The 11,903-nt window shown below is 36.7% G+C and overlaps 1 protein-coding gene across 4 annotated transcripts in view; it reads left to right on the forward strand.

Annotated features, from left to right (window-relative positions):
- LOC126471483 (serine/arginine repetitive matrix protein 2-like) overlaps positions 1–11,687 on the forward strand; it is a 155,716-nt gene extending 144,029 nt beyond the window's left edge. For all 4 annotated transcript variants that reach the window (XM_050099687.1, XM_050099690.1, XM_050099688.1 and 1 more), the window contains one exon: positions 11,418–11,687. In XM_050099687.1, coding sequence (XP_049955644.1) covers positions 11,418–11,423 — 6 coding nt within the window. In that variant the 3' untranslated portion in view covers positions 11,424–11,687. The remainder of the gene's footprint in view (positions 1–11,417) is intronic.
- Positions 11,688–11,903: the final 216 nt, after the last annotated feature.

The following is an 11,903-nucleotide window of genomic DNA, read 5'->3' on the forward strand; positions in this document are numbered from 1 at the left end:
CATTAAAATGAACATGTAGAATAAAACGCAATGACTTCACTGCACCAAATAAAAATTTATCTGATGAATAACAGGTGTAGAAGGCTCATTGCACCTCCCAATCAAGTAAATGGTTTGAGCACAGTTCCAGTAGCAAATGTAACTTGGGTACCATTGGGTATCATGTCCTACCACCATGGGCATAAGCCCATTGCATACTAGATGTATATGGATTAGCTGAATTATAATGACAATACCTTTTTCCCACTGAGGCAGAAAAAAAGCTTAAGACAGAGTTTAGGTTCTTTTGTAAATATTTCTGTAGCCATTATTAAGCACGACTACATTTTGCATTTGATTACAACTAGCTGTAAATGAATGTCATTTCATCTGTGCACTGAACAACTGTATCTTCAAGAATACTAATTAAAAAATTAAAATTACTTTGAGACTGTAAACATCTTCAACATACTGTCAGCACATACACTACTCAGGTTGAACATGTTACCTCCTGTGAGTTAAATGAGGTAGTGCGATGAAGGAAAGACAGTGAAATCAATTTGTGCACTGTGAGTTAAATGGGGCAGTGCGATGAAGGCGAGACAACAAAATTGACTAGTGCAGTGTACAGAATTTTTATTTGTCACTTCAACACAATATAAATAAACTACATATTTTTCAGTGCCTTAAGTTTTGATAGAGTTTTACAAAACTTGTCTTCGAACATAGTTCTGCAACTATAATGTAAGTTACATTTAGCGAGGTGATTTAAAATCTTCATTTCATGAAAATTTATTCCCAGCAATCCAATGTCTCAAGTTAGGGAACAGAAAGAAGTCACTTGGAGCTAAGTCTGGTGAATAGGGTGGATGAGGAACCAATTCAAAGCCCAATTCATGCACTTTTGCCAATGTTATCTCTGATGTGTGAAATGGTGCATTATCATAGTGAAAGAGCACTTTTTTGCATACCAACATTGGTCTTTCAGTCAATGCAAGTTTCAAACAATGCAGCAATGAAGCATAATTGGATCTAGCTATTTTTCTCCCTTTTTGCAAGTAATCTTACGAGGATTATTCCTTGGGAATCCCATAAAACAGTCCAGTGGCCATCATCTTCCCAGCTGACAAAATGGTCTCTGCCTTTGATGCACTTTCACTAGCCTGTGTCCACTGTTCTGATAGGACAGCCATTTTGACTAGTGTGTAATGATGGATCGAGGTTTCATCAACAGTCTCAAATCGACACAAAAAGTCTTGTGGATTGCAATTAAACATTGCCAAACATTATGTTGAACTGTTGTGCCAGATGCACTTTTGCTCAAATGCGAGAAATTGTGGCACCCACCTTGCACACAGCTTCTTCATAGCCAATTTTCTGTGCAGGATATTGTGCACTCACTCAGTTGAGATGCCTACGTCCCAGCACTCTCACAAAATTTTTATCACGGATTTTGTCAATTGGCCGCACTACTACTTCAGTGCGTGTCCAGCCACATTTAAATTCATTAATCCAAAAGTAAATGGTGTTCAATGATGGTTCAGCATCCACGTAAACTGCATCCAATTCTTCAAATGATATTGTTTAATAATTGCATGAAACTTGGTCTTCTCAATTTTCAATCACAGTCAACACACTGACCAATTCAGATGGCTGTCAACAATGAACTGTACATTGCTGAAATTCTTTATGCAGTCCTTGGAATAATCAAGCTTATTAACTATGAAGGTGCAGCAAAAATGTTTCATTGTTTCATGGAAATTTACCAGGTTTACTAAACCACCCACATAACTGTCACTCAGAAAAATGCAAAAATATATTGATATTTCATTTATAAGTTTGGTGATGCAAGCACTGTTAGTTTCATTAAAAGAAATCTTTAATCAAGTATTTGCTGACAGAGCTCCTTATTTTAAAGATTTCTTGGACTAATTTAGATACTTTGATTTCCAGATCATTACATAATTTAATGAATGTTCAAGAGGCTGTTCTGCATTACATTTCAGTCCTTAAATTCTGGGAATGTTGTCTCTACTCCAAGGACACCTTAATCCTGATTAACACTGAGTGAATGAACATGAGTGCATTCTCTCATGTGCGAACACTAGGTAGGTGTGAGCAGTGACATTCAGCCATGCTTGGTTCATAGTTCACTCACTATCCAACGTGCCTCTGATGTTTTTTAAAACATTCAGAAACATGAATTTCTAATATCTTCTTTCATGTTACATTATTTACTTTGTAAGTGAAACAAATCCTGTCTATAATTATGCATTCCCTCTACTGCTTAGCTTTTTCGTAGTGAAAAACAACTTACTACCAAATGCATAATTTCAATGTTTATAAGCATCTGTGTGATGAAGTTCTTGTTATGCTGTGTTCTCTTCCATTCACTACCATATGAATGCTCATGAAAAGATACCAACAAACAAACAAAAAATGGCAGAAAGCACTAACAAATTGTTCAAAGCACGAGAAAACATTCTATTGTGTTTGGTATGTACTCGCTGGCATTTGCTCGTGTTTAGCTTGTTGTCAGTCAAAGGAAGCTTCTGTCCACTTTGCTTCGGTGCAAGCATCTTCCAATGTTTTGTATACAAACAGATTTATTGTGATCAGCAGTAATTAATTGCTCTGCTTTTAAATTTCCTTCCCAAGTCTAATGAGAAGCCAGTGAAAGGCATCAACTGACAAATGTGAGAAGTTTTGAAGTAATGCTAAAGAAGGCTGGAGATGCAGTTCAGCTTTAATTGCATTACCTCAGTGCATTTCATGATTATGTAAAAATTCAGACACCTAATAGCTATTTTCCTACTCCTGTTTGTTTCCTTTGTCAAAAACAGTAGGCAAAGTAATCCTACACTATGTGATCAAAAGTATCTGAACACCCCCCAAAACATACGTTTTTCATATTAGGTGCATTGTGCTGCCAGGTACTCTATATCAGTGACCTCAGTAGTCATTAGACATAGTGAAAGAGCAGAATGGGGTGCTCTGTGGAACTCACAGACTTCGAACGTGATCAAGTGATTGGGCATCACTTGCGTCATACATCTGTACGTGAGATTTCCACACTCCTAAACATCCCTAGGTCCACTGTTTCTGATGTGATAGTGAAGTGGAAACGTGAAGGGACACGTACAGCACAAAAGCGTACAGGCCGATCTCGTATGTTGACTGATAGAGATCGCCGACAGTTTAAGAGGGTTGTAATGTGTAATAAGCGGACACCCAACCAGACCATCACACAGGAATTCCAAACTACATCAGGACCCACTGCAAGTACTATGGCAGTTAGGCGGGAGGTGAGAAAACTTGGATTTCATGGTCGAGTGGATGCTCATAAGCCACACATCACATCGGTAAATGCCAAACGACACCTCGCTTGGTGTAAGGAGTGTAAACATTGGGTGACTGAACAGTGGGAAAATGTTGTGTGGAGTGACAAATCGTGGTACACAATGTGGTGATCTAATCGCAGGGTGTGTGTATGGTGAATGCCTGGGGAACATCATCTGCCAGCGTGTGCAGTGCCAACAGTAAAATTCGGAGGCATCGGTGTTATGGTGTGATCGTGCTTTTCATGGAGGGGGCTTGCACCCTTATTGTTTTGTGTGGCACTATCACAGCACAGACCTACATTGATGTTTTAAGCACCTTATTGCTTCCCACTGTTGAAGAGCAATTCGGGGGTGGTGATTGCATCTTTCAACATGATTGAGCACAAGTTCAAAATGCACTGCCTGTGGTGGAGAGATTACACAAGAATAACATCCCCGGAATGGACTGGCCTGCACAGAGTCTGGACCTGAACCCTATAGAACACCTTCATGATGTTTTGGAATGTCGACTTCGTGCCAGGCCTCACTGACTGAAATTGATGCCTCTCCTCAGGGCAGCCCTCCATGAAGAATGGGCTTCCATTCCCCAAGAAACCTCCCAGCATCTGATTGAACATATGCCTGTGAGAGTGGAAGCTGTCATCAAGGCTAAGGGTAGGCCAACACCATACTGAATTCCAGCATTACCCATGAAGGGTACCATGAACATGTAAGTCATTTTCAGCCAGGTGTCCGGACACTTTTGATCACATAGTGTATCTCAGTAGCAAAGATTTATAGCTTAGCTATAACTTGTGCCATTATCAGGTGAAACCTATGTTAGAATTAGTAAAAAAAAAAAAAAACACAGTGTTGGTAGAGTTGGCACGCTATACTTGTTCATTTTTCTGTTGTGACTACATGTTCTGAGGTACAAACATATGGTAGTTTCTGTGCCGGTAGTTCAGTTGCCCCATTATATCAACATGTAAGATTGACAAAATTCAGAGGGTATTGAGTGCTCAGGGCTCTTCATTCGTTCTTATTCATAACTAATATATTTATTCATAAGATTGAAAATGCATTTCTGGAACCTTTCTTTACCTTTGAGAGGATAATTGAATATTTTTAGTCCAGCACATGTCCATCTAGTACCTCCACTTGTAGCCACATGGCAAGATGACTCAATCCACTAGTGGTGCTATCTCAGAAACAGCTCTACTTTGCAGCTGCCAACCAATGGAAAGCAACTTGGGGCTGCTTGCTGTCTGGCAAGGTTGCACAAATTTCACTGAAAGGAGTGCCATCTTGTGGTTGGTGTCACAAGTTGGCAAGGTTGCACAAATTTCACTGAAAGGAGTGCCATCTTGTGGTTGGTGTCACAAGTAAGGGTGTCACATTGTCACCGACTGGTGGTTGTCCTGATGAGGATTGACTACTGTATCAAGTGTTCAGGTGTTCAGTCAATCTGTTTCTGATGTGATCTAGGCTGCTACTTAATCCAAAATAATTTGTAGTCAATGAAATGCTAATGAGTTAGTTCTTTTGAAAAGGGCTTAGCTGATTTCCTTACCCTTTCCAAGTTTGTGCTCCATTACTAATGACCCTATCGTCAACAGGGCATTAACTGTAATCTTCCTTTAGGGCATTACGAGCTTCACATTTCCTTATTTACATTTGCATTACCATCTCATAGTTGTTTTACCTTAATTTTTGAGTTGGACTAGCTTGTATTTACTCCTACTATTCAGTCATTTCCAATACTACATTAAAAATGATCCATAACTTCTCTAATACGTTTCAAATCCTGTTTCCAACTTAATAACACTGAACCTTTGATTGAAAATGCATAGTATTTAATTTTGTCTGTCACTGAGTTATAAGCATCTTCTTGGATTTGTGAAAGGGCCACAGCATATGTAGCTGTGGTTACTGCAACAATATATAACTTTGATACCAATTAAATGTTTCATCATTTGGTAGTAATAATTGGTAACATTCAAGTTCTTTCACTGTTCATTAAGTCTAGTTGGGGTTAAATGCTACCAATTAGTGCTGATAAAATGTAACAACTGCTACCTTACAATTGACTATATATTAGTTACATTATTTATTATGAGATGTGCAAAAAGGAATTTAAATAATTTTGATGAATGGTGGGAACTATGAGTTATACTGCACAGTTGAATAATGTGTATATGAGTACTTAATTTCTCTGTTTACTTGTGTCAAGTATACATTCATGTAATGAGAAAGTAGTTGGTGATACATGATTCAGATTTTCCTCTCATACCTTTGCGCTATTTCTCATTGGTGAGACATAGACCTCTTCATATGTTATGAACAATACTGACAGATATGAGACCGAGAACATATAAACCATTCAGTTATCTGATACTAGTGAGTGAGTGTGTCTAGCTTCATTTTTTTCAGTATAGCTTGTATTCTGTAATATCTGTCTGTAAAGTGGCTAAGCCACTTTTCTCCCTTTGGAAGTAGTTTTATTATATGCACACATATGTACCAGTATTCTTGCACTGGTATTTGTGGTGAGATTCTACCATGACAGAACACTTTACAAGTAAATTACCAAAAGTCCGATTTTCATGTGTTTAATGCCCTTCTGTATTTCTAATTTTATATTATATAGATTTAACATGTTCATAGGTAACTTTTGGCCTTCTTTGAGATTATGAATGAACCATGCCATGTATTTGTGTCTCTAGGAAAGTCTGAACTCATATTTGCACCTTTGTAGTCTGATAAAATATAATGTTGCAATATTTGTATTTGATGCAGTTATTACTCATATCTGATGTGAAGTTGCCATTCATAATTCTTGAGAAAGTAATCTGAAATGGATGATAAATTACAAAGAAAATTTCAAAATCCATTACAGTATGTTGCCGAGATTTGTTAAGGAAAAATTTCCAATTGTTTTGTAAATATGAAAGAAATTAAACTTCTTAAATGAACAGTTATTATATATATAACTACAAACCAGATGTTGTACAGCTTCTTCACTGGCAGCTTAGGTTACATGTGGAGGGAGCTGTGTGACTCATTCAAGAAGTATTACTGCTCATTTGTCCCATGTTGTTGTTATTTCTGCAGTGAGTAACATTGTTATCCAAAAGGTTAATATTTTTTTTCTACAGGTCCTTTTTTGTACTCAAGTTTGGTAAGAATTTATGATGAGAATACTGCAGTGTATATATGTGGGTATAATCCTGTATAGGCTGTTATCTTAGACAAGTCTTAACATCAGTTGTAAAATTTTTTACCTGCTGTATACTTCTGTATATGCTGTGTGTTAATGAATGCATTGAAAATGTGGGATATATTTGCAAGCTTGCAAACATTCATTGATAGAAAAAGATGGAAGCACATGGAAAGAAACATCCAACCTTGACACTGTCTGGTGTGTTCAATAACCATACGTTGGAATGTGAATCTTTTCAGATCTGTAGCACACGTAGTATATAAAATACATTCACTAAGCTAAGATTCTCATCGGAAGCCAATATGTTAGTGTTTTGTCATACACATAAATATTTTGTTCATACTTGGTTTTGCTGATGCTGTATATTGTGGAAATGACAACGCCATTTTTACACATATGCATAAGATGAAAATTTCTCTGTAAAAGCAGGATGACTTTCAACATTTTGAATTCATTTTTGTAAATTAAACAGAAACTTCTCAAGATATTGGCATGAAACTTTTTGACAAGTTGCAAGAGGCGTCTATTTTTCCTGCCCCATCCACTCTTCAGTTTCGCCCCATGGGTGAGGTTCACTTTGAACATGGAAACATTTGCCTATTCTGTGGGAGTCATGTCAATTACTGTTAAATGACACCCCTATCATATGAAAGAGCATGATATTTTGTGTATAAATGTAGTTTTGAAAGTAACTTATTTAGAAAAAAATTTAGTATTTTTTATGAGTTTCCTTTAATCACCTGAAACATTTCATATGATTCTGGCTTGATCTGGTAATAATGGAAATGGGTGCTGAGCTACTTATGAAATAAGAAAATTATTTAAAAACACATCTTTTCAAAAAAGTCTGTATAACTTTAATAAAGGTAATGAAAAGAGTTATCACATTTTATAGAAATACATCTGTAAACACTCTACAGGAAAGGAAGTCGTCAGGAAGGTGTGTCCACTCTAGGAGATGTCACAGACATCAAATTTAAACTCAAAATGAAGCCTTCCCCTTCTATCTACCTTAGAATCAGGTAGAACACTACAAATGCTATCTTTCTCAAAACCTCACATATTGGGAACTTACGGCCATACAAAAAAAGTTTCATCTGATTCCACCTTGGAATGCCATTTCCTCAGGAATGTAATTTCATTGTCAGGGATAACATGTCCAAAATAATATTTTACACTTTTTTTAAGGTAACTTCACTAAAACATATTTTCCATGGAGCACTCCACTGTAACTTGCAGAATCTAAAGCCTTGTAAGTGTGCTCTTCAGCTTCATACTCTTTAAGTAGCAATGCTGTGCCTGCAACTGTCTCCTTCTTCACTGTCATCACTTCCACTTAGGTTTTTCAACAATTTATCATCATTCAGCTCATTATTATTTGACTCTGAAATTTGATTTTTCTTTCTTCTTTTTCCTTCTTCAGAAGAAACTGGCAGCTGTTTAGATGGATGACCCCACTTTTCCAGCTCACAACTGTCTCACCTTGACTTGGGGAAGGTTTCGCATGTTCATAGAAATCATCTACACAAACACTTTCCAGCCTCAGCTGCTACTTTTCTTCTTCAGTTGGATGTCAGTTTCTTCCTCTGATTCTGCAACATTGCCAACATGGATTCATTTAACTTTCTGGTCAGTAAAGACATGGCATTCAGGAAGTTTATGTAGGACTTCATGCTTATTCAGTGGATGGATGCCAGTAGCCCTGAATCCAGATATCAAATTGGCAGCAGAAGTGGCATCAATGTTTGTTAGTGTGGATTTCAATAGAGAAGGTGTTATAACTTCAAGTTGAACAAATATATGTCAAGGACGACACAATACATGTAAGTCACAGATCAAGTAAACAAAGCAAGACGTGTGTATGCTTTAACAATCAAATCAGAACTGAATCTTAGTCTAGCGGCTGCTGGCTGGCTGGCTGGCCGCTTAGGTGGCACTGCTGCTGCATGGCTGGTAGACAGCGCTGAATGTAGAGGACGCGCGTAACTGCGCGGCGGCGGCACTTTGAAAGATCGGTGAGCCACAACAGAAGGAAACACATCTTTTGGCAGATTGCTCTTTATCCCACACTCTTCTCTCCATTTTGTTAAAGACTGTCTCCATTGAGCCTTTAAAGGTCTAAAGAACGCCACATCAAGTGGCTGCATCAAGTGAGTGCAGTTAGGTGGCAGGCAAGTAAACCTAATATTATTGTCCTTAGCAGCCCGAACATCCTCAAGTGAAAAATGGCTGGACAGATTGTCTCCAGTAACCACCTTTGGACCATGTAGCTGGTTAGCATGAGATAAATAAATAGTGAAAAACGAATCTTGAAAGGCACATCCATCAAACCATCCACTTTTTGTGTTGTTGTAATGGGCTCTTGAAGGTCCACCACAGCACTAGGTACTCCACATGTTCTCAGCTTTATATACGACATACACCAGTTGCAAAACACCGGATGCCATACCACAAAACATGACTGAAACTCCAGTTTTAGAATGTGCCATTATCCTCTCAGGATTCTTGTAGCCATGTGTGATCACATCATTCTTGCACCATGCATCATCTGAGAAGTTTGTCTCATCAAAGTTTGAAATATTTTCTGGTGGTACACCATGTAATGAGATTTTGAGGTTTTCAAATATTTCTCAACCACCTCTTCACTCAGAGCTGCTCTGTTTGGAGCAATATTACTACACTGCCTCATTGATAATGTTTTGTGTCTGCCTAAAAAAGGCTTAGTCCAATCTAACCCAGGAAGATTGGTAGGCCCAAACTTATCTACCTTTCATTTCGTTTTGTCCAACAACATTTTAGTGATCATCCTTAGATCAAACAAATCGAATGGATATCCCCAGGCACCCATTTGAATCACACAATCACAAAGTTACTTTTCTTCATCTGCAGTAGAAACAGTTTGTCCTCCAGGTTTCTCTGAATGTGTATTTTTTATTTTATGGCAAAGGGTCCCTTTAGGTAATTTGAATATTTGGGAGACTTTGTTTAGTGACATCTTCTTATCTTGAATTAACATTAAGGCTTTGTCAGTATTACTTTTTGCACAGTTCCCATAGCTTCGAGAACTGGGAGATCGTTTGTAGTTCCTGACTGTATCAGCAAACTAAAAACCAAACAAAGTTAATTTTGGCCGAATTTTGGGATATTTTCTTCCACTAAGTATACACAGAAAAATTTACGTAAATATTATCAATAACACCTACCTGATATATTCCAAATAAGATTAAAACAACACAAGCAACACACACAACATCCATTAGCCAGCACTGACCAACTGATGTGTCAAAGAATACGGAAGGCACTGTTCAAAGTCACCCCTTGAAAGACGAGTCTTCACATATAAAGAATAAATATAACATTTTATGCTTTCTGTAAATGTTCATTTAAGTGTTAACCTTGCCCATAAAAACTCATTTCAAATTCTAAACTAAAAAATGCTTCTGATAATAGGCAAATGTTGTTGCGATTATGAAGGAACATATGTTTCCAGAAAATTATTTTACTTTCTGGCATCAGTATACAATGTTATTTCATATTGACTGTCATACCTTCTGAAAGTATCGATTATTGGCGATATTTAATGATTCTGAACTTAGTTCCATATTTACACATTAGAGAGCAGAGTTTACTTTAAAAAGACGCTAAGTTGCTGTTCAAAATAGCCTCGCTTTACAGTTTATATTGTTGATCAAATGGCTCTCTGAGTTCATCTGCTGTATGTGGTGCATAACTTCTACATTTTTCACTCAAATACAACTACAGTGGCACTTTCCTGCCTGTGCTGTATTTTCGTGTCATGGAAATCATGTTGCTAATATTAATAGAACATATGCAAATTTTCCATGTATTACATGAGACTGACCTAACACCAGATCCAGTCATGAGAAAAGGATAAATCGCAACACAGAGTAGATACAATTGTGACAATAGTTTTGTCATTTGCACAGTGGATTAGTGTCTTTCATTCTCATTACTCACATACTGTCAGTTTTCAGTTGAGCTGTTCTGTTTTGATAAATGGTTCAACATCTGGAGGGTATTTTATCAGTAGGTTACTGCATGACTGTATGCAATACAGTTGTTGCAAGACTACTTTTTAGTTTTTTTATGTTTCTGTGTGTAGGATAGTTATTCCACAATCTTTCCCATGGGGTCCCGGGTTCGATTCCTGGCTGGGTTGGGGATTTTCTTTGCCTGGGGACTGGATGTTTGTGTTGTTCTCATCAGTTCATCATCATCATTTATGACAGTAGCTCGAATGGATTGTGTAAAAAATTGAGACTTTGTACGGGTGCTGATGACCGCGCAGTTGAGTGCCCCACAAACCAAACATCATCATCACAATCTTCTCCTGATCAAACTCCTTATGTTTGAAAGTTGTGACTACTTGTTTCCAAGCTAAAGGAACACCAGCTCATACAGATTGGATCCACTGAACTTTCTGAATGTATCTACCAACATTTTATGATTGTAGTCTTTCCCTTTGTTGCAGATACACATACCAGATCCAGTTATGGGGGATGTTTTTCCATGTGTGCTTCTTTCTTCTGTCAAAGACTGTATTCACAACTTAGTCCAAATTTTGCTGTTTTTTTTTTTCTACGATTAGTAAAGAATATGAATACACACCAGTGTATTCTATGTAATTTATGGAATATTTCTTAGGGTGTTATGCTATGCTTTTCTGAAATCTTTCCCAACAGAAATTATTAGCGTAATTTGTAATTTTTGAAAGTTCGTGGTTTTGATATGAGGTATTTAACTGTGTGAAGTGATTTTTTTTTTTAAAGCAATGATACTTCCTGAGATTTATATATACATTTACTTTCCATTTGTGATGTGTGGTTTTATGTTAATTGATCTTTAATTGGTTGCATTTGTTTTAAATGATCTAGGTTTAATCTTGGATTGGACATAAGGAAAGGCAAAATATTAGAAACGAGAAGACGTGTTTGAAAATTGTTGGACAATATTGGACAGTAATCATATTGATTGTGCATTTTTTTGGGATACTTTATTCCATTATTTAACTGTTATTTCTACTGAATTTACAATGTAAATAAAGTAATGAGTCATATGTTTACATCTTTGTATAAATGTAAATGAAATATTCCTTTGTTGTTTTTATATATACACACCAATAAAATATTTATTTGTAGTCATAATTGTATATATTGCATGTATATAAATCTAAGACTTCTCCAATTTATAAATCATTGTATTTGATATACATAAAGATTTCAGAACAACAGAATTATGTGGAGGAAATGAACTGTATTTTTTCTACAAGATGTTTTTTTTAATCTTGTAATTACACTTTCTCAAGTACCTGATATAAAATAGCTACTTCATTTTTACAATAAACTGTTTGAGTGTAAGTA

The sequence above is a fragment of the Schistocerca serialis genome, chromosome 3, assembly GCF_023864345.2.
Source record: "Schistocerca serialis cubense isolate TAMUIC-IGC-003099 chromosome 3, iqSchSeri2.2, whole genome shotgun sequence".
NCBI lineage: Eukaryota > Metazoa > Arthropoda > Insecta > Orthoptera > Acrididae > Schistocerca > Schistocerca serialis.